This window comes from Lemur catta, chromosome 6, assembly GCF_020740605.2.
Source record: "Lemur catta isolate mLemCat1 chromosome 6, mLemCat1.pri, whole genome shotgun sequence".
Taxonomy (NCBI): domain Eukaryota; kingdom Metazoa; phylum Chordata; class Mammalia; order Primates; family Lemuridae; genus Lemur; species Lemur catta.
This window is the reverse complement of record NC_059133.1, coordinates 59,092,862-59,115,809: the sequence shown is the minus strand read 5'-3', so window position 1 is coordinate 59,115,809 and position 22,948 is coordinate 59,092,862. Positions and strand designations below refer to the sequence as shown.

Genomic DNA, 22,948 nt, shown 5'->3' with positions numbered 1-22,948 from the left:
CACTGTATTTTTTAATGTAACACCAAGGTAGAAGAGCTTAGGAAAAATACACTAGGCATCATATACTGATTTTCAGTATGACAACCTGTTAATTTTCCTTTTTCACTTTCTTTGCCTATATACAGGCACATTGGCCATTTGATGCAACCAGGTTGGGTGGATGGATATCTCTGAATGTCTCCATTGTGGAGCATTATCTCTACCTGGTTCCCTCTTTGTTGTAGGTCCCTTTCTTTATTATGCACCTTTATGAAAATCCCCACCACTTCCAAAATTAGCAATTTGTCCAGAGATCCTGTTTGCTTCAAGCTTCAACAGAGTTCATCTCTCTCAGCCCTGGAATTTCCTCAGATGGAATGAAGATCCCCCTCTCAGATTATTTTTCAGAGGACTGCTGGGTAGGAGCCCATACATCAAACTCCTCTCCCCAACCCTCATCTTTTGTGGAGGTTTATTTACTTTGAAGGCCAGGCAAATACTTGAGTTTAATTGAAATGCAATTTTCCCAAGAACAAAAATCTTTCTTCTTTAGAGATGATTTCTCTATTTCCCAAGCAGAATCACTTATCTTTTTTTTTTTTTTTTACTCTAAGGAATACTGTTTTTTTGTTTTGTTTTGTTTTGTTGTTTTTTGCCTCATTGTCCTCTGCAGAGCTGTCTTCACTTCCTGGTTCTTCAGACTGTAGATAGGGGTTCAGCAAGGATGTGATCACACTGCACTGAATAGAGACCACTCTCTCCAACACTCAACCTGAAGTGGGGCTGATGTACCTGAAAAAAGCTGTCCCATAGAACAAGAGAACCACAGTGAGGTGGGAAGAACATGTGGAGAAGACTTTGGTTTGGCCCTCAGGGGAGTGGATACTTGGTATGGCAGAAATGATTCTGGAGTAAGAGGACAGGATTAAGGGAAGTGTTAGTAGCTCCCCAAAATGCACATGATGCAGCTAGAAGAATCTCATTGACAGTGGGATCAGTGCAGGACAAATGGTAGAGTGGAGGCAGCTCATAGCTGAAATGGGGGGGGTGATGTTGGACCCACAGAAATGTAACTTGTGGATGAAGAGATTCTTTATCAAGGAAATCAGCAATCCCACTGCCCAAGCAATGCTCATGATCACAGTGCAGAAAGGTCTGTTTATGACCATGGTGTAGACCAGAGGATGGCAGATGACAACATAGCAATTATAGGCCATGGCAGAAAGCAGACAGGCTTCTGTTTCCCCAGAGAGAGTGAAACAGAAACTCTGAGTGACACATCCCCACATTGAGATGCTTTTCTTCTGAGACAGGAAATTTTGTAGCATCTCAGGCACAGTTACTGAGGACAAGCTGAGTTCTAACAATGACAAATGCCCAAGGAAGAAGTACATGGGTATGTGGAGGTGAGAATCAGCCCTGGTCACCATGATCATCACCAGGTTCCCCATCAAAGCCAGGAGATAAATCAACAGGAATAGCACAAAGAGCATGGTCTGGATCTCGGGGTCATTGGAAAGTCCGAGAAGGTCAGACTCAATAATACTGACATTTTTTCATGGTGTCTTAGAGATTCTGTCCCTCAAAGGAAATGAATGGTTCTCCACTTGGTGGGGCATTGGTCTAAGTCATTCTCAGTGAACAAGATTTTTCTACTCACAGATAATATATCTCCTTACCTAGAGACCAAAATGGGAAACTCAGGATACGGGAGTGCCTTCTAAAATACAATCTCCTCACTGGCCTTTCTTTTCTGCCTACTAGAATTGTCTTTGTCAGGATCTCTACACTTTCATCCTACTTCGTCACTCTTTAGTAAATGTTAATATAACAAGTGCATACAAATCAGGTAGGTCCTGTAATCTAAACCAAGGGAATTGCCCCAGTGGCAAAGCCTGGAAAATCCTCTATGAGTAAGGGCTGGGAGGTCCATGAGAAAGTGATTCCTTCTCAGAATGGTAAGATCATAGACTCACACTGTGTGAGGACATTTTCATAATATGCTTTAATCTTTTCATTTCACAAATGTGAATGCATTGCCTAAGGTCTCATAGCAAAGTGATGTCAAGGCTGGGACCAAAACCAGATGTTTCAAGAAGTCTTGTACGCTAGTGCACTATATTTGGTGGTTTTGAATTGAGTGTTAGGGCTGAATCTTGTGTGTTTTGGGTGACATGTGCAACTTCTCTTGTAGGGAGTTCACTTAAATTATACTCCAATAATTCCTTGACTCTGACACTTAGCCAGTGGTCCCTATAGTTCTGTGTCAGCTGCTACTGAAGTGGAAAGAGCACTAGTCTTAGAGTAAGAACCTTAGTTTGAGTCCTGGCCCGCACATTCTAGTGATATCATCCAAGAAAAGGGTTTTCTTAAGCCTTAACTTATTCATTTGTAAAATCAGGTAAATGAAATCAAAACCTTTGTAAACCATATAGCCCATGACATATTCTATGAAAATCAAATTTGTATATGTATGAGCAAAGACTGACGTAGAATTTTGAAAAATAGAAATGATCTATTTTATAGTAAGCTGATGGAAGTTTTTCTTTAGGCAGTTTCTCTAACGTAAAATTATTTTTTTCCTTGAATATATATCAAGGAAAGATATATATCTATATATGTATATATATATTACATGTATGTGTGTAAAAAAAAGATTTGGAAACTTGAAGAAGTAGCCTAGCTTAGTTTTCTCCAGAGACAAAAGGCAAAGGGAAAACTGGATTGAAATGAGAGAAAAGCCCCAGGGCAAAGGAAGCTGAACTTCTGAAGAGCAAATTGGCCCCTGTAGTTTACCCGTAAGTCAAAAGGAACATACAAGCATGTCATGGTTAAAAATATAAAAAGACCGAGAAAAGATATATTGATGTTCATTAAACTATGGTGGAAGCTTATTAGGGTATGCTTTCCGCATGGGATGGATGTTCCGGGGCAGCACTTGAAGGATGGACAGGATCTCCTGGATCTTGTCCAGGCAGATCTTGTTTGCTGCTAACCCTGCTTCAAACTCTCTGCGTTTCTCTTCCTTCTCTGCTTCTTGGGCCTGGTGCAGGTAGGTTACTTGCATCTCAAGTTGCTTCCTGTACTCCAGGGTAAATCTTGGCATCTTGCAAACTTCTCCTTCTTTTCACAGTTAAGCTCTTTAAGACCTCCATTTATGCATTCCTCTTCTATAGCAAGTTCTTCCTGTTCTTTAGCTTTTCGTTGCAATTTTTCTCAAACTTGAAGTTTTCTTGTATACATGACCTCATTCACAATTGTTGCCTTGCCTCCTTTTCAAGTCTCAGCTCCTTCTCCTTCTCAGCCAACTTCTTTTCCTTCTCTTCCTCTAATATTCTGTCCAATTCTTTCTCTTGAGCTTTTTCTTCCTCATGCCATTTTAAAATCAAAAACTTTAAATATATTTTTTCCAATTTACTGCAGACGATCAGATGATTTAAAAACTTCTACAACAGCAAGAGCAAGAGAGATAAACATGAGGAGGACTTTGTAAAGTGCAGAAGTCTTAGGTGTCAATCCTGACTCTGCCACTCACTAGCTTAGTGGCCTTAGGTAAGTTAATGGCCTCTGTTTCTTCATTTATAAAGAAGGACTGCCTACCTTACAGGGTTGTTATAATGAATAAATAAGATTGTTGTAAAATGTACAGAACACATCTTGGCTGTTGTGAGTGATGCTGTAATGAACATGGGAGTGCAGATATCTTTTCAAGATCCTGATTTCATTTCCTTTGGATTATATACCCAGAAATGGAATGGCTGGGTCATATGGTAGTTCTATTTTTAATCTTTTATGGAACCTTCATACTGTTTTCCATAGTAGCTGCACCATTTTGCATTCCCACCAACAGCATACAAGGAATTCCCCTTTCTCCACGTCCTCACCAACGTTTATCTTTTTTTTTTTTTTTGATCATAGCTATCCTAACAGGTATGAAGTAATACCTTATCGTAGTTTTGATTGTCATTTCTCTGATAGTTAATGATATTGAGAATGTTTTCATATACCTAGCCATTTGTATACCTTCTTAGGAGAGATATCTATCCAAGTCCTTTGCCCAGTTTTTAATTAGATTATTAGGTTTTTTTGCTGTTGAGTTGTAGGAGTTCCTTACATATTTTGGAACTTAACTCCTTATTCGATATATGGTTTGCAAATATTTTTTCCTATTCTGTAGGTGCCTTTTTGTTCTGTTGATTGTTTGTTTTTCTGTCCAGAAGCTTTTTAATGTTCATTGACAGATAAATGGATAAAGCAAATGTAAATAACATAGAATATTATTCAGCCTTAAAAAGAAGGAAATCCTGCCATGTGCAATGACATGGATGACATTATACTAAGTGAAATAAGACAGTCACAGAAGGACAGATACTGCATGATTCCACTTGTATGAAGTATTAAAGACATACCTGGAGTAAGTCATAAAGTCCAAGTTCTGTTTCTTGCTAGATCTAGATCTTTGGAAGCGTTTTAACCCTTCCTTATCTCAATTTTCCCAGCCATAAAATAGCATGTAACAACATCTTTCTTATGTGGTTTTAAGAATTTATTTAGATAACTTATGCTCAGTGTTCAGCACACAATAGTCAATGGTTATGATTAGACTTCTATATTATTTGTTGCCTTAATTTTAACCCTTCACTATTCCCAAGGAAAAGGAGAAGAGTTAATTCTGAGGGAAGAGCAGAACGTGTTAGTGAATAAAGAAATAAAAACAAGATCAAGGACGGAGAGATGAAGATGGGTGAGGGGAGGATGACCCCACTGTGAGAAGAAAGTTGCAGGAGAACCTAAAGACAAAGAAAGTACAGAGCAAGAGAGACATAGGGAGGAAGGATGAAGAGAACTGATAAGGGGCCCGGGAGCTGGTAAGAGATAGCAGGGCAGACCTAGCTCTTGTCTTCCCCAATGGGGAGAGCTTCCAGGTGCTCTGACTTGTTAAATGAATGTTTTGATAAACCTTCATGCAAGAGGAAAAGATCAACTATCTTTTGCTAGGAAGAGACTTCTTTTGTCTATCTAAGTGCCAGTATTAGAAAAAAGAAATGTATTAGATCATGTGCCAGGTGACTTCCAGAATAAGATCTCAAAATAGTTTTCTAGATTCTTCTAATCTTGTGCTGCTCTGAATCCAAGGAAAAGAGAAATACAATTTGAGAAGTTCTGACTCTCAACACATAAATATTTGAGAAATTATTCAGACTATTTCAAACAAAATTCTCTGGTTGTTTTTTCACTATGTTCCCTTGTTGTTCTAAATATTTTCCTAAGGGTGTTACACAAATAAAGACTTCTCAGATCTAACCATCAGAAGAGCAGATAGATTTAAATAGCCAATAGGTGGGCAGCTGAGTTGATCCCTTGAATCCGTTGGAGTTCCACCAGAAGCAAATTTTCACTTCATTATCTTAAAAATGTCCTTATAGATACATACATATTGACTAAGATAGCCTTAACATTCCCCTCAGTTTGATTAAACTTTAGACAGGTTTCTTCCTGAGTATAGGTCCCTGGCCTCCCTTTTCTTAGAGCATTTACTTTAGAAAACTTGAAATTGTAAATTCTTTCTCTGCTTCTTTGAAATGTATGTAAACATTCTTCTATCCTCTTATCAGTTTTACAACCCAGGAAATGTCTTTCTCAAGGGTTTGGGAACCATCTCTTTAAAATGCAAACCTCGAAGGAGAAAGCATCCCTATCTCCCAGTCTATATGGGAGGATAGGAGCCTAACTTAGATGGGCACCAATTAGCAAGCAGAGATGGCCTAATCATAGATAAAGACATTTGCAAACTCAGGAATAACTCAATGTGCTGGACACATCCCGTTGATCAACCTCCCTGCTAATGTCCTCTAGTTTTCTACTAACTCACACAAGTATATAACAACTCCCCTGCCTTTTGTTTCAGAGTAGTTGAGTTCAGTCTCTCTCCCTTATTGCAATAGTCTTGAATAAAGTCTTCCTTGCCTGTTTAGTACAATATTTGCTTGGACGGTATGTACTGATAGGTGGATTTACTATTAACTCATGTGCAGAAGGTTGAACTGAATAATTTCTTAGTTCATAGCGCATCATCATTGTGCATTGAAAGGCTCCACTCTTGTTTCACTGGTTTCCTTTTAAACCCATAGTCCACTCTCCTGCCCACAAGCACCTCTTCCAATGTGTTTAATTCTTACCCTTTTGTTTATATGCATTCTTGAATTGTTGTGAGTGGTTGCATTTTTAAAACAAAAACGAAATTACTGTATAGACACTAGAAAATAAGAATAAATTATATATATTGATTTTGATATGTTTATTTGCCTAGAAAATCCAAGAGACTAAAAACAAAACTATGAGAACTAATAGGAATTAAAAAGAGAATTTTGTAATGTGGATGGTGTGTCTATTAACATTCACTTGCAGAAAATAGAATCCACTCTACTTGAAGAAAAAAAAACAATTTAAAAGAGTAAATGTTGTACTAAATAATAATTGTGAGAAGGGTTTAAAGAAGAGGCTTTATTCTCAGATTTCTGGGTGAAAATTCTTGCACTGAGAATAGTTTTGCCTCTGTCTCAGTTGTAAAAAACTGATGACAGCATTGCAGGAAGTTGATGAATTGGAAGCTATTGTTGTTACTGCTGAGTGCAGGACTCCTGGACACCTGTCTCCATTGTAACAACATCTGCTCGATCTAGAAGCCAAATGCTGAATTAGGATGTAGTTGCTATAGTTGTTGCTTAAGAATCATTTCTCTCTCTGCCAGGATTTATATAAGCAAAATGCATCTGCTTAATCAGAACAAAATCATGGAGGCTATGCTTTTTAACTTTATAGACTTTAAACTCTAGAAGGGTATTGAAACAAATCTGGAATGACTCAACCTAGTATCTGCTATACACTGAGTACTAGATGAGTATACAAAACTCAACAGCTTTTTCTATACTAGAAATTGCTTCTCATATCATAGAAATAGGAAAACATGCTAACTCAAAATGGTGACAAAACTCTAAAATTCTTAGAAGCAAATTTTATATGAAAAATTAATATTTCTTTGAAAGACATAAAATAATATATGAAGAGACTGAGAAACAATTTCTGTTTATGGTTGGAAAGACTTATAATGAAAAATAAATTTTCCTCAAATAAGTATGTGCAACTGATGAGATTTTAATTAGAATATTGTTTTTTCTATAATATGATAAAAAATTCTTGATATTCAAATGGAGGAATAAATTCTTGAGAATAGACAATAAAAGGATGAAAATGGTGACTAGTTAAAACATGTTGAGGACTTCTTTTACCAGGTATTAGAACAAATAATACATTTGTAAAGAAAAGGGCAAATTAACATGAAATAAACCTAGACAGAGTTCCCAAACTATGTCACAAAAATATTATTTCTCTTCTGTGAAAAAGGAGTAACTTACTTAGTAAATGTGTCTGTCAGAAGTGGCAGTCTATCCATAATATAAAACTGTTTACATCCATTTCATACAATGTGCATGAATAATTTCTGAATTATTTTAGTTTTATATAAAAACATATTAGAAGAGAACTTGTAGACTGCACACAACTGTGAGGTAAGGGAGACCTTCTTAGCCAAGATAGAAAATTAGAAGATAGATGGGGGCCAGCATCCACTGGAGATTCCACAGGAAGAAGTTGCAGAGCAGAACAAGGAGCAAGATTTTGCCAGAAATCAACTCCCAATAGGCTTCTAGCCTGGCAGAAAGGCTGCTGCCAGCGTCTCAAGGGCTCCAGGCTATGGGGCAGATGAAGCGCCAGCAATCCGCGGAGGAGCCAGGCAAGGCTCCATGAGCCCGCACCCCGGCCCAGCCCCTGAGCCCAGAGTGAGCGCCGCCACCGCCACCGCCACCGTCTCAGGCCACCGCTGGAAAGGCAGCGAGCGCCAAGCAAGTTGCTAGAGCGCCTCTCTGCCCAGGGAAACTTTCCCCTGCAGCAGCCAGCAGGAGTTGCCGCGGGGTTCAGCTGCCACTGCTGGAAGAATCCTGAAGCCACTATCAGACGGAGACCTCAAGAGAAGCTTGGCACCCATGGGCTCAAACGGAAAGATACCAGTTGAAAAACAGTGGTTTTAGGTTTACCAAAAAAAATGGATTCAAAAAATACAGACGAAGATGGCAGACTAGAAGCAGCTGGTGAGCATGCCACTCTCATGGAAAGCAGTGTAAATTACAGACAGATGCCTATCTACAGAAAGCTCTTCTTGGAAGAAACACTGTGAAATCACAGAGAAGCAAGGTAGGACACTCAGAGTGAAGGAGAAGGTGACTGGATGACACATTTGACAAAATCGAAGGTATCTATGGGGAGGCTTCTACACACAGGGAAGATTAGGAGGATAGAGCACCGGGGTGCTGCCTTCACCCCGCACACACTGTGGCTGAGCTGTGAGAAGTGTCCCTTCATGGCCACAGGCCTATATCTGGATGGACCCGGAACCTGCCTGTAGTCTGGCCAGAGTCATTGCACCAGCCAACAGGCACAGTAAGGATCTAGTGAGCAGCCAATCTTAGGTTTCTGCAGCTGACACCATCCTGTGTTCAGCATGGGACTGAGGAGGGAGGGGACTAAGTGGAGGTTCCTCTGAGCTGTACCCTGTGACTGGAAGCCAAGCACCCCTCCCCTCGAGAGCAGCAGGATCTGAGCAGAGGAGTTGAGTGGGCACTACAGGCCCTGACCTGGAAGCTTTGGATGACTGCTTCAGTGGATCCTGGGGTTGTGGGGGAGCTAGGGAGATCTCTGCAGTCCCTGTGCTGTTGAAATCGACCCCTGCTTGCCCAACTAGGCATCCATTGTTCCCAAGCCTATGGAACAGCTCACCACCTGCTCAGCCCTGCCGGTTCAGATCAAGTCCCCTGCAGGCAGGCCCTGCTTCTGGCTCTGAGTCCCTGCTCAGAAGTATTGCTTCTGGCTCCTCCTAGTCCCAGGCTCTGAGATTCTCATGCCTAAGCCCCAGGCTCTGCCCCTGTGGCTCCAGAGCTCCAACCAGGACTGGGACACTGCCCCTGAGATTCCAGTGCTGCACCTGGACCCCAAGACCCCATCCCAGAGTCTCCACCACTGCCACAGGGCCAGAAGAACTGCTCCAAGGTCCAACACCCCCCAGGGACCCAACAACCTCCAGCTGTCATTATACTGGGACCTGGTTCAAGCAAACACACACAGCCCAGGAACGTGTGACCACTGCCTAGATGGATTCACAGCTGAATTTTATGAGACCTACAAAGAACTAGTACCCATATTGCAGAAATTATTCCATAACATTGAGAAGGAGGGAATCCTCCCCAATTCATTCTATGAAGTGAAATAGAGGAAAGGATACCTTGATACCAAATCCAGGAAAGGACCACAACAAAAAAAGAAAACTACAGACCAATATCCCTTGTGAATATAGACACAAAAATCCTCAATAGGCCAGGCGCAGTGGCTCACGCCTGTAATCCTAGCCCTCTGGGAGGCTGAGGCGGGTGGATCGCTCGAGGTCAGGAGTTCGAGACCAGCCTGAGCGAGACTCCATCTCTACTAAAAATAGAAATAAAAATTATCTGGACAACAGCACATTACCAGTCTGATGTAAGAAAGAAAACAACAACAACAACAATAGACTTTAGGTCAACATATGTAAAAAGAGACAAAGAAAGTCATTATATAATGATAAAAAGATCAATTTGACAAGAGGATATAACAGTCATAAATATATAAGCACCCAACACTGAAACACCCAGATATGTAAAGCAAAGAATATTAGATCTAAAGGGAGAGATAGATTCTAATATAATAATATTTGTGGACCTCAACACTCCAGTCTCAGCACTGAACAGATTATCTAGATAGAAAATCAACAACCACAAAAGGTTGGATTTAAACTCTCTTTAAACCAAACGGAACTAACAGAAATTTACAAAATTTTTATCCACCAGCTACAGAAAACACATTCTTTTCATCAGCACATGGAACAGTTTCCACGATAGATCATATATTAGGCCACAAAACAAATCTCAACAAATTTTTGAAAATTGAAATCATATCAAGTATTTTCTCAGACCACAATAGAATAAAACTGAATACCAACACCAAAAGGAATTCTGGAAACTTGCAAATACATGGAAATTAAACAACATGCTCCTGAGCAACCAGTGGATCAATGAGAAAATTAAGAAAGAAATAAAAAAAATTTCTTGAAACAAATAAAAATTGAAACACAACATACCAAAACCTATGGGGAAATAGAAAAAGCAGCACTAACAGGGATGTTTGTGGCAATAAATGCCTACATTAACAAAGTATAAAGATGCCAAATAAACAACATAATGCTGCACCTCAAGAAACTAGAAAGGCAAGAACAAACCAAACCCAAAATTAGTACGTGTAAAGATTTAATAAAGATCGGAGCAGAACTAAATAAAATAAAAAATAATATTTAGGATCAATGAATTGAAAGTTGGTTTTTTGAGAAGATAAACAAAATCGATAAATTGCTAACTAGACTAAACAATAGAAAAAGACAGAAGATCCAAATAAACACAATCAGAAATGAAAAGGAGACATAACTGATACCACAGAAATACAAAGGATCACTAGAGACTGTAATGAACAACTATACTATAACAAGTTGGAAAATCTAGGAGAAATGGATACATTCCTGGACACATACAACCTACAAAGATTGAACCAGGAAGAAATAGAAAACCCAAACAGGCCGATAACAAGTAATGAGATTGAATCAATATTAAAAAGTCTCTCAAAGAAAAGCCCTGGACGAGATGGCTTTACTCCTGAATTCTACCAAACTTGTAAAGAAGAACTAGTATCAATTCTCCTCAAGCTTACAAAAAACTGAAGAGGAGGGAATTTTTTCTAACTCATTCTATGAGGCCAGCATTACTTCCTCATTGAAACTATCAACAAAGTAGGCATAGAAGAAATATACTTCAACATACTAAAGGCCATAGATGACAAGCCCACAGCTAACATCATACTGAATGGAGAAAATCTGAAAGCCTTTCCTCTAAGAACTGAAACAAGACAAGGATGCCCACTTTCATCACCCCTATTCAACATAGAATTGGAAGTCCTAGACAGAACAATAAGGCATGACAAAAAATAAAAGGCAACCAAATTAGAAAGAGGAAGTCAAATTGTCTCTCTTTGCAGATGACATTATCTTATGTATTGAAAAACCTAAAAAGTCCACCAAAAATCCTTAGAACTAATAAATGAATTCAGTAAAGTTTCAGTATACAAAAACAACATAAAATAAGTAGCATTTCTATACCCAATAATAAATTAGCTTAAAAAGAAATAAAGAAAGCAATCCCATTTACAGTTGCTCTAAAAAAAGATAAAATATGTACGAATAAATAGGAATAAATTTAACCAAAGAAGTGAATGACATTTACACAGAAAACTACAAATCACTGATGAAAAAAAATTGAAGAGGACATAAACAAATGGGAAAACAGGCCATGCTTATGGATTAGAAGAATTAATATTGTTAAAATGACCATACTACCCAAAATAATCTGCAGATTCAATGCAATCCTTATAAAAATATCAACAACACTCTTCTCAGAAATATAAAAAATAATTTTTATATTTGTATGGAAACACAAAAGAGCATGAATAGCCAAAGCAATACTGAACAAAAAGAAGAAAGCTGGAAGCGTCACACTACATGACTTCAAAATATGCTACAAAGCCACTGTAACCATAACAGTACGGTACTGTTATAAAAACAGACACACTGACCAATGGAACAAAATAGAAAACCCAGACATAAAACCGCATATGTACAGCCAATTGATTTTCAACAAAGTTACCAAAAACATACATTCGAGAAAAGACACCGTCTTCAATAAGTGTGATACTGGGAAAACTGGATATCCATATGAAGAAAGATTCCTATCCATAGGAAGATAAATGAATCTAGACTCATATCTCTCACCATATACAAAAATCAAATCAAAATGGATTAATAAATTAAATGTAAGGCCCAAAACTATAAAACTACTATAAAAAATAGGTAAATGCTCCTGGACATTGGATTAGGCAAAATATATATACATATATATGTATATATATTTCTAAGACCTCAAAAGCATAGATAACAAAAATAGACAAATGGAACTATTGTGAACTAAAAAGCTTCTGCACAGCAAAGGAAACAATAGAGTGAAGAGATAACCTGTTGAATGGGAGAAAATATTTGCAAACTATTAATCCAACAAGGGAATAATATCAAAAATGTACAAGGAACTTAAACAACAGCAAAAAGAACAAATAATTCCGTTAATAAGTGGACAAAGGATCTGAATAGACGTTTCTTAAAAGAAGTAATAGAAATGCCCAACAGTACGTGAAAAATGCTCAACATCACTGATCATGAGGGAAATGCATATCAAAGTCACAATGAGATATCATCTTACCCCAGTTAGATTGGCTACTATCAAAAAGATGCAAATTGACAAATACTGGTGAGGATGCAAGGAAAAGGGAACTCATACACTGCTGGTGGGAATGTCAATTAGTATAGCCATTATGGAAAGTAGTATGGAGGTTCCTCCAAAAACTACAAATAGAATTATCATATGATACAACACGCTCACTGCTGGGTATATATCCAAAGAAAAGGAAATAAATATATCAAATCGATACCTGCACCCCCATGTTTATTGCAGCACTATTTACAGTAGCCAAGATATGGAATCGACATAAATGTTCACCAGTGGATGAAAGGATAAAGAAATGTGGTATATATACACAGCAGAATAATATTCAGCCACAGGAAAGAATGATATCCTGTCATTTGCAGCAACATGGATGGAATTGGAGATCATTATGTTAAGTGAAATAAGCCAGACACAGAAAGAAAAATAACACATGTTCTTACTCATATGTGGGAGCTACAAAAGTTGATCTCATGGAGATAGAGAGTAGAATGATAGTTACCAGAAACTGCGAAGGGAATATGGGTAGAGAGGGATGAAGAAAGGTTGGTTAATGGGAGCAAATATACAGTTAGATAGAAGGAATAAGTTCTAGTGTTTAATGATAGGTGACTACAGTCAACAACTATATATTCTATATTTTAAAATATTAATAGCTAACATAGAAGGTCTGAAATAATCCCAACACAAAGAAATGATAAATGTTTGAGGTGATGGATACTCTAAATACCCTGATTTTATCATAACACATTATATGCATGTATCAAAATATCCTATGTATCTATAAATATGTGCAAAATTATGTATCAATAAAATGTATTTGCCTTATTTTAAAAAGTTAAGATATCAATACCACTCAGTTTGATCTATAGATTTTATACAGTTCTAATCAAAATCTCAGCAGGACTTTATGTAGAAATTGACAAGTAGAATCTAAAATTCACATAGAAATATAAATCATCTAGAATAGCCAACACAATTTGAAACAAAAGAAGTTGTTGAAGGACTTACACAGCCTGACTTTAAGAAATAAAGCTACAACAATTAAGACAATGTGGTATTGGTATAAAGATAGACATAATCGATCAATGAAACAGATTTAGAGTCCAGAAACAAACAGATATATATATAGAGAGAGAGAGAGAGACAATATAGATATACATATAGACATAGATATAGATATATACTGAAAGTGCATAGGAAAGGATGAAGAAGAGATTGTCTTTCCAAAAAATCATCCTGGAATAACTTCATATAAATGAGAAAGAAAGTAACTTCTATCTATGCTTCACAGTACTTCAAAAATAGTTCAAAATGGATCATAGAACCAAAGATAAAGCCTAAAAATCTGAAATTATAAAACTTCTAGAAAAAACTTTAGAGAAATTCTTTGTGACCTGGGGTAGGCAAAGACTTTTTAAAAGGAAAATCTGATATATATAACTTTATCAAAATTTAAAATTTTCTAAAAAGCAAAATTGGAAGATAAATTTGCCGTTCACATATATGATAGAGGAATTGAATCCAGAATAAATTAAGAACACCCAAAACTTAAAAATTACGAAACAAAAAACCTAATTGGAAAATGGGGAAAATTCATTCAGGCACTTCATCAGGAGGATATATGGGAGGCCAAGGTGGGTGGATCGTTTGAGCTCAGGAGTTCGAGACCAGCCTGAGCAACAAGGAGACCCCATCTCTACTAAAAAAAAAAAAATAGAAAGAAATTAGTTAGACAACTAAAAATATATAGAAAAAATTAGCTGGGCATGGTGGCACATGCCTGTAGTTGCAGCTACTCAGGAGGCTGAGGCAGGAGGATTGCTTGAGCCCAGGAGTTAGAGGTTGCTATGAGCTAGGCTGACGCCACGGCACTCTAACCCGGGCAACAGAGTGAGACTCTGTCTCAAAAAAAAAAAAAAAAAGAGGATACATGAATGGCAAATAAGAACACAAAAATATGCTTAAAATCATTAGTTATTAGGGAAATGCAAATTAAAACCACAATGAGACACCACTACACTAAAATTAAAAAGAATGACCATACCACGTGTTGCTAAGGATATAGAGCAACTTGATATCTCATATACACTGGTAGTAGGAATGTAAAATGGTACAGAAAATTTGGAAAACAGTTTGACAGTTTATTAACATTTTAAATAGACAACCCCTCCCACATGACCCAGCCATTCCACTCCTAAGTATTTACCCAAAAGAAACAAAGCACATGTCCATACAAAAATCTGTGAATAAATAGAAGCTTTATTTGTAACAGCCTCAAACTGGAAATAACCAAAATATCCATCAACAGTTAAATGGAAAAACAAATTGTGGTATATTTAGACCTAATGAATTGAATGGTGCCCCCTACAATGATATGTCCACTCAGAACCTATAAAGGTGAATTTATTTGGAACAATTGTCCTTGCAGATGTAATCATAGATTTGGGTGGGCCCTAGATCCAATGTCAAGTGTCTTTATAAGGGAAGAGAAAGGGAAAGACACATCAGAGGAAAAGGTGATGCGAAGACAGACGCAGAGGTTAGAGTGATGCATCCACAGGCCAAGGAACTACAAGGTTTGCTCACAGCCACCAAAAGCTGAGGGAGAGACGTGGAACTGATTCTCCTTCAGAACCTCTAGAAGGAACCAACCCTGATGACACCTCAGTTTCAGACTCTGGTCTCCAAAACAATGAGGGAATGCATTTCTGTTGTTTTAAGCCACCAAGTCTGTGGTCATTTGTTACAGCAACCCTAGGAAACTAATACACCATCCAATGGAAAAATATTCAGCAATAAAAAGGAATGAGCTATTAACATATACAATAACATGAATGAATCTCAAAATAATTATTCTGAGTGAAAGAATCCATACAAAAAAGTAACTATTGTATAATTTTATTTATGTAAATTGTAATGAATATGTACTATATTATAATGTTAGAAATAATATTGGTGGTGACTTCAGGATGGGAGAGGTCAGAATGGCAGAGAGGGCTAAGAAGAAGATTGCCCAGGGGCGCAAGAAAAATTTTGAAGTCATGGATATATTCATTATCTTGTTTATTGATGATTTCATGGGTGTATAGACATGTCCAAACTTAGCAAATATGTGTCATTTATCATATGGCAATTATATCCCAATACAGTTCTTAAAAATGAAGTCTAAATTTAGTCTTTGTGTGTGTGTAGAATTATGATAACTTAGATATTTTTCTCCTTCTCCCTCTAGTTCCTTTTTCTCTAGGTGAAGTCTTTCTGCAGGGAGAAGCAATATCATGGTAGCAGAGGGGTGCATTTCCCCTGTGGGGTGCCCTTCTATACTTATCACTGGCCTGGGATAATAATGCCTGGCTTTCCACCCCTGGGATGTTATTGTTGATTGGCTCATTTATTCTACATACATTTGAGTTCCTGCTATTTTCCAGGTATAGTTCTTGGCACTGTAGGTACAATCAGTAATGAATGAGACAAAAATCCTCACGGAACTTACATTCTGTGAGATGAAACAAACAAACAAAACTAGGTTATTTATATAATAATGTCCAATGGCGACCAAAAGAAACATAAATCAGAGTAAAGGACAAGTAAGTGGTATCAGCTGCTGCATTAGATACAGGATATAAGAATACCTCTTTGAGGATATGTCACTTGAGTGAGGATATGTCACTCTCAAACAAATGTTTGAGAGACGACTGTTCTGGGAAGAAGGGACAGCAAGTAGGAAAGCCCTCAGACAGAAGGGCACACTTGGCACACCCGAGGGACAGAAAGCCAGTGTGACTGGAAGAAAATGGCAGGGAAGGCGGAGGGAGTGGGGTGGGCAGGAATGACTTCCAAGGAGCAGGTCTGGACACAGAAGGACCATATTCTTTGTCCTAAATATGATGCAGAGGGAACACAGGCTTTTGAGGAAGGAAGTAATGTGATCTATATGCATTTTTAAATGATCGTTCTGGCTGCTACAAGACGATAAGAATGAGCCAATTAGGAGGCTTTTGGCAGGAGGTCAGGTGGTAAATAGCACGGCTTGGCTTGGAAGTGATGAGAGGTGATCAGACTCAGGATACACTGTGAAGCTACAGCCAATACCTATATCTGATGTAAAAGAGAAAGTGTGGACTTAATGATGATTCCAAGGTTTTTGACCTGAGCAACTGGGTGAATAGTGGCACCATTGAATGTGATGAATGGAACAGATTTTGGGGGTGGGTGGAATTAATTCAATTTTGGACAGTGAAAGATTCGGGGTGGTTAGACAGAGGTAGGAATTTGAGTTGGATTATAAGATGTTTCTAGCTATAAAAGATAAAAGTCTCTGTGATGATGGATGATGAAGGGAGGAGCTTAGATTCCTTAAGGAAACTAAGATAAATAAGGAGGTAGATCATGATGGGAATAGCCCTGATGGTCTCTCTGAGGGTGGTTGACATCTAATTGGAGTTTCTTCTTGTGACTGAAATAGTAAGAAGGCAGAAGCTGTGCTGGTCTCACTAGTAGTATCTGGAACTCTAAAATCAAAACCAGGGATGGGATACTGTGCCTTCCCAGAGCTGCACACCTGCACTTAACTTATTTCTTCTCTAATCTTCACTTTCTGCCTCTTTCTTGGTACTGCACTCTTCTTTTTTCTTCAGGGAAACTGTTTTCACCTTCTAAGGTTTTAAATCCATGATCATTCCTCAATATTTGGTGATATTCCAAGTCAAAGACTTTTAGAATTCAAAATAAAACCATTTCTCTCTCAAGGACCTAGCTCTTGAAACTGAAAGCCAGTTATTTCAGACCTTACTCTGAAGTTCAAAGTAAAAGATGAATTCTTCTGGGCTCACTCCTGCCATCTCTCACAATCAGTGGATGTCTAATGCAATGGGTAGAGGGCAATGAGGAAGCAAAAGTTACCAGAAATTAAAATTTAAGTTTCACAGTATTATCTCTTTATTTTACCATTATTATTTGGATCAAATGGAGTCCAGAGTGAGGCTGGGAGGGAGAGCCAGTTGTCCCAGGTCTATGAGGTCACAGCTGAGGTCACAGAATGTTGAAAAGGGCAAGGCTGATAGGGGAAGCAGGGGGCTGTTGTAAGATGGGGCTCAAAGACGAGAAAGTCTAAGGTGGAAGGGGTGGGGCGAAGTGTGATTTAAGGAGCCCAGCTGGGTAAGTTTCTGGGCATAATTGACCTGGTTCCTTACTGGGGTTTGGAGGTCAGGAAAGGTGGGAGTTGGAAAAGTGGGAGAGAAGCTTCTCAAAGGAGGATCTGTCTCTTGTCTGGGTCACTGCTATGGCCTCTCAGCCCCCTGTGTCTTTGACAGTATCAACTATGGGATTTCCCTTCTTCTCTACAAAGCACTTGAAGGCTGGAGCTGAGCGGCCTCCAGCCTGCAGTTCTACCCTTGGTCAACCATGACCATCCTGTGAGTGGGATGGGGTGGGGAATTTGCCCATCTTGAATTCACTATATACTATTTCCTATCCTTGCCTTGAGTCCACCCTCAACTCAAAGAGCCTCTAGCCAACTCCCTACCTCCAATTTCAGCCAGCTGTTATTTTTTTACCTAGATCGTCTTTTTTTCACCTACCTTCTCACTAGAATTTCTGTTGTTGATAACAAAGACAATAGGAAGATTTTACCTGAGGCAGACACTTTCTTCCTCTTACCCTTATCTTTCTTTACACACATATGCACGCACGCACATGCACATACACACACACACACACACACACACACACACATTCAAAACACAGATGCTCCCTGAACTACCTGAGACAGCTGTCCTGGTAGTTCTCCAGTGCATAAGTGCTTTTCTTTTCACCACATGCCTGCCTTTTCCCTCTATTCATTTATACCTTTCCAGGGCCTGGAGCTATCTCCATCTTCAGTTCCAGAGTCCCTGGTTTCTGTACAAGAACAAATGGCGCAGTGTCTACCAGAATCAAGAACAAAAGGCAGGGATGGCATCTGAGCATCAGAGAAGGTAAATGGGGCTAATGATGATCGTTAAGCATGCTTAGAACGATGGTCTCTCATTTCTCTTCATTTGGCTGCACTTGCTTCCCAGCTTGAGAGGATGGGGACTTTCATGTGTCCTCCTCCTCCTCCATTTCCTCTATGAAAGGGACAATACAAATCTTTGTCATTCTAATTTAGAAAGTAGGCATCAATTGTAATTCCTCTAGGAGTTGATTGGGTATACAAGCTAGGGACGTTTATTCATTCCAGGGTCGACTTTCTCTAGGTCCTTATGTCCTGTACAGTGTGAATCAAGGTCAGCCATCCAAAACCACATTTCCCTTGGCCTAGGGTAAAAAAGAGGGCCAGAATCTGCTGAATATGAGACCTTAGGTTATGTTAGCCATAAAAACAGGAAAAAAGGAGGATTTGCTGTGAGCCTATGGGTCAGAAAAGCTTCATAAAGAATTGGAACTTGGCTTGAGCCTTAAAGATGTTCTTTTTTTTTTTTTTTTTTTTGAGACATAGTCTTACTCTGTGCCCAGACTAGAGTGCCGTGGCATCAGCCTAGCTCACAGCAACCTCAAATTCCTGGGCTCAAGCAATCCTCCTGCCTCAGCCTCCCGAGTAGTTGGAACTGCAGGCATGCGCCACCATACCTGGCTATTTTTTTTTTTTATTTCATTTCATCATAGGGGCACATAAGTTCAGGTTATATACATTGTCCATGTCCCGCCCATCCCCCTGAGTCAGAGCCTCAAGCGTGTCCATTCTCCAGACAGTGCGCCTGGCACTCACCATGTAGTCATACCTCCATCCCCTCCCCCCACCCCCCACCTCCCCAAGTCAGCACCTTCAAGCATGACCATTCCCCAGACGGTGCACAACGCACTCATCATGTAGGGATACACCCATCCCCTCCCCCAACCCCCCATCTCAGTCTGATATCCAATTGGTATCCTTCCCCGATGTCCGATAATTTTTTATGTATATATATTTTTAGTTGTCCAGCTAATCTCTATTTTTTTAGTAGAGACGGGGTCTCACTGTTGCTCAGGCTGGTCTCGAACTCCTGGGCCCAAATGATCCACCCTCCGCGTAAAGATGTTCTAAGATAGGAGTTTGTAGGAATTTGGAAAGAGAGAGAGTTAAAAATGCCTTGTAAGTTTCTAGGCTGACTCTCTTATGAAAGTGCCCAGAATGGTTAATTGGGCCTCAAGCCTTAGAGCCAGTGAGAAATTGAGAGCCTGAACTGTGGAGGAAGATAGGAATCTGCTTTATCTAAGAGTATGAATTCTTTTCCAGGCAGCTGCAGGACCCTGAAAAGAAAATAGTGAGTGGATATTGGAGTCTCTTAGGCTTCTATATGAGAAAGGACATACACCATGCCAGAACCCTGATTTCTCTGCTGAAGAAAAAGACACTGTAAAAATAACACTAATAACAACGTTTGAAATAAACTTAATAGTTACAAGGGCTTCCATTAATCCTCCCACAAACCCTTGAAATAAAGATAATTCCTCTAATTTTATAGGTTGTGAAACAGATTCATATAGGTAGAGAGACTTGCCAAAAGTCCTAGAACTGGAACATAGTGAAGCTGGAATTCAAACAAACTCTTCTGTCCCTAAATTCCAAATTCTTCTTACTGCAATGTAATCAGGCTTCTGATAACTCAGTTATAAAGCAAGTGGTTCACAATAATTTATGCTCTTTTAGAGAAGTCAAAACATAGAGTGCAATCAAACAGACATAAGTTGGAATCCAAGCTTTTCCACTACTATTATTAAAGATATCATTTTGCCACGCAGTAAGGTAGGGCACCCACATCTCCCTGTCTGAGGATACGATATGTGGATCAAAGTACCTACCTCAGTGCCTACTTCATGGAGGCTCAATCTGCTTCTGCCCCAATTCCAGGTAATAAATTGCTAGGATTCTACTGTGAGTCTCTCTTTCTTTCTCTCCCCCACCCCTCTCTATCATCACACACACACATGCACACGTACTTCCTAACCCTTTCTCCGAAAGTCTTTACCCAGTGTGACAATTATTCACCACCTCTGTTACAAGGGTTTGGATTGAAACTGTCTGGAGGAGAAAACTCCAGGTGAATCCCAGTTCTGTTTTATTTTTTCTCCTCTCCTCACTCCCTGGAAAACATAAATAGAACCCACTACCTAGAAACATCACACTACTTGACTTCAAAATATACTTCAAAGCTATAGTAACCACAGTAGCATGGTATTGGTATAAAAACAGACACATAGACAGATGAAATCAAACAGAGAATGCAGAAATAAAGCCATGTTATAGCCAACTGATTTTCAACCAAGGCACCAAGAACATTCAGTGGGGAAAGGACACTCTCTTAAATAAATGGTGCTGGGTAAGCTGGATATCCATATTCAGAAGAATGAAACCAGACCCCTATATCTCACTGTTAAAGAAAATCACCTCAAAATGGATTAAAGACTTAAATGTAAGACCTGAAACTATAAAACTACTAGAAGAGGCTAGGTAGGTGGCTCACACCTATAATCCTAGCACTCTGGGAGGCCAAGGTGGGAGGATCACTTGAGGTCAGGAGTTAGAGATCAGCTTGAGCAAGCACGAGACCCCTGTCTGTACTAAAAATAGAAAAAAAATAGCCAGGCAACTAAAAATAGAAAAATTAGCCAGGCGTGGTGGCACGTACCTGCAGTCCTAGCTACTCGGGAGGCTGAGGCAGGAGGATCCCTTGAGCCCAGGAGTTTGAAGTTGCTGGGAGCTAGCTGATGCCATGGCACTCTAGCCTGGGCAACAGAGCAAAACTCTTCCAAAAAAAAAACTGCTAGAAGAAAGCATGAGGGAAACTCTTTAGGACACTGATTTTGGCAAAAAAATTATAGCTAAGACCTCAAAAGCACAGACAATAAAAACAAAAACAGACAAATGGGACTATTGTAAACTAAAAAGCTTCTGTACAGTAGAGGAGACACAGAGTGAAAAGACAACCTATTGAATGGGAGAAAATATTTGCAAACTATTCATCTGACAAGTGACTAACATCCAGAATATACAAGGAACCCAAACAACTCAACAGAAAAAATAAATAAATAAGTATTCCCATTAAAAAGTGGGCAGAGTTTCTGAATAAACATTTTTCAAAAGAAGACATACAAATGACCAATAGGTATATGAAAAAAATGCTCAACATCGCTAATCACAAGAGAAATGCAAATCAAAACCTCACTAAAATATCACCTCACCACAGTTAGAATGGTTATCAAAAAGACAGAAAAAATAACATGCTGGCAAGAATGCAAGGAAAAGGGAACACTTATACAGCATTGATGGGAATGTTAATTAGTACAGCCATTATGAAAAACAATAGGGAGGTTTTTCAAAAAGCTAAAAATATAACTACCATACAATCAAGCAATTCCACTACTGGGCATTTATCCAAAGGAAAGGAAATCAGTATATCAAAGACATACCCGCACCCCTGTGTTTATTGCAGGACTATTCACAATAGCCAAGATATGGAATCAATATAAGTGTCCATCAATAGATGAATGGATAAAGAAAATGTGGTGTACATACACAATAGAATAATATTCAGCCATAGAAAAGAATGAAATCCTGTCATTTGTAACAACATGGATGGAATTGGAGGTCATTATGTTAAGTGAAATAAGCCAGGTACAGAAAGACAAATAACACATGTTCTCATGTGTGAGACCTAAAAAGGTTGATATTATGGAGGTAGAGAGTAGAATGATAGTTACTACAGGCTGGGAAGGGTGGTGGAGGGGAATGAAGAGAGGTTTATTAATGGATACAACCATACAGTTAGAAGGAATAAGTTCTGGCCGGGCGGGCATGGTGGTTCACGGCTGTAATCCTAGCACTCTGGGAGGCCGAGGTGGGTGGATCATTTGAGCTCAGGAGTTGGAGACTAGCCTGACCAAGAGCGAGACCCCGTCTCTACTAAAAATAGAAAGAAATTACCCAAACAACTAAAAATAGAAAAAATTAGCCTGGCATGGTGGCATGTGCCTGTAGTCCTGGCTACCTGGGAGGCTGAGGCAGGAGGATCACTTGAGCCCAGGAGTTTGAGGTTGCTGTGAGCTAGGCTGATGCCACGACACTCTAGCCCAGGCAAGAGAGTGAGACTATGTCTCAAAAAAAAAAAAAAAAAAAAAGAAGGAGTAAGTTCTAGTGCTCTATAACACAGTAGGATGATGATATTGTTAACAATAATTTATTATATATTTCAAAATAGCTAAAAGAGAATATTTGAAATGTTCCCATACGAAGAAATGATAAATGTTTTAGGTGATGGACATCCTAAATACCCTGATTTGATCATTATACATTGTATTAATAGATCCTGAGCTCAGTTAGAGTGTTAACCAAGCTAAGATCAAGAGTTCCAATGTTATAAGAGGGTCACTTGGTTTTGCATAGATAGAAAACTCTGCTCCATGTTTAAAGACTGCCTTTTCAGCCTAATAGGCCATCTTTTGATAGCATGTATCAAAATATCACATGTACCTCATAAATACATATAATT

The 22,948-nt window shown here is 38.9% G+C and overlaps 1 protein-coding gene across 3 annotated transcripts in view; it reads left to right on the top strand.

The window, feature by feature from the left end:
• The window catches only part of C6H12orf54 (chromosome 6 C12orf54 homolog), a 52,854-nt gene that overhangs the window by 16,336 nt on the left and 13,570 nt on the right, over positions 1-22,948 (top strand). The window contains exons 1-2 of one of the 3 annotated variants that reach the window (XM_045555063.1): positions 3,465-3,531; positions 18,296-18,415. In XM_045555063.1, coding sequence (XP_045411019.1) covers positions 18,393-18,415 — 23 coding nt within the window. In that variant the 5' untranslated portion in view covers positions 3,465-3,531; positions 18,296-18,392. Of the gene's footprint in view, positions 1-3,464; positions 3,532-17,534; positions 17,598-18,295; positions 18,416-22,948 lie in introns of those variants that run through there. The other 2 variants (XM_045555061.1, XM_045555062.1) reach the window with 2 other exon arrangements.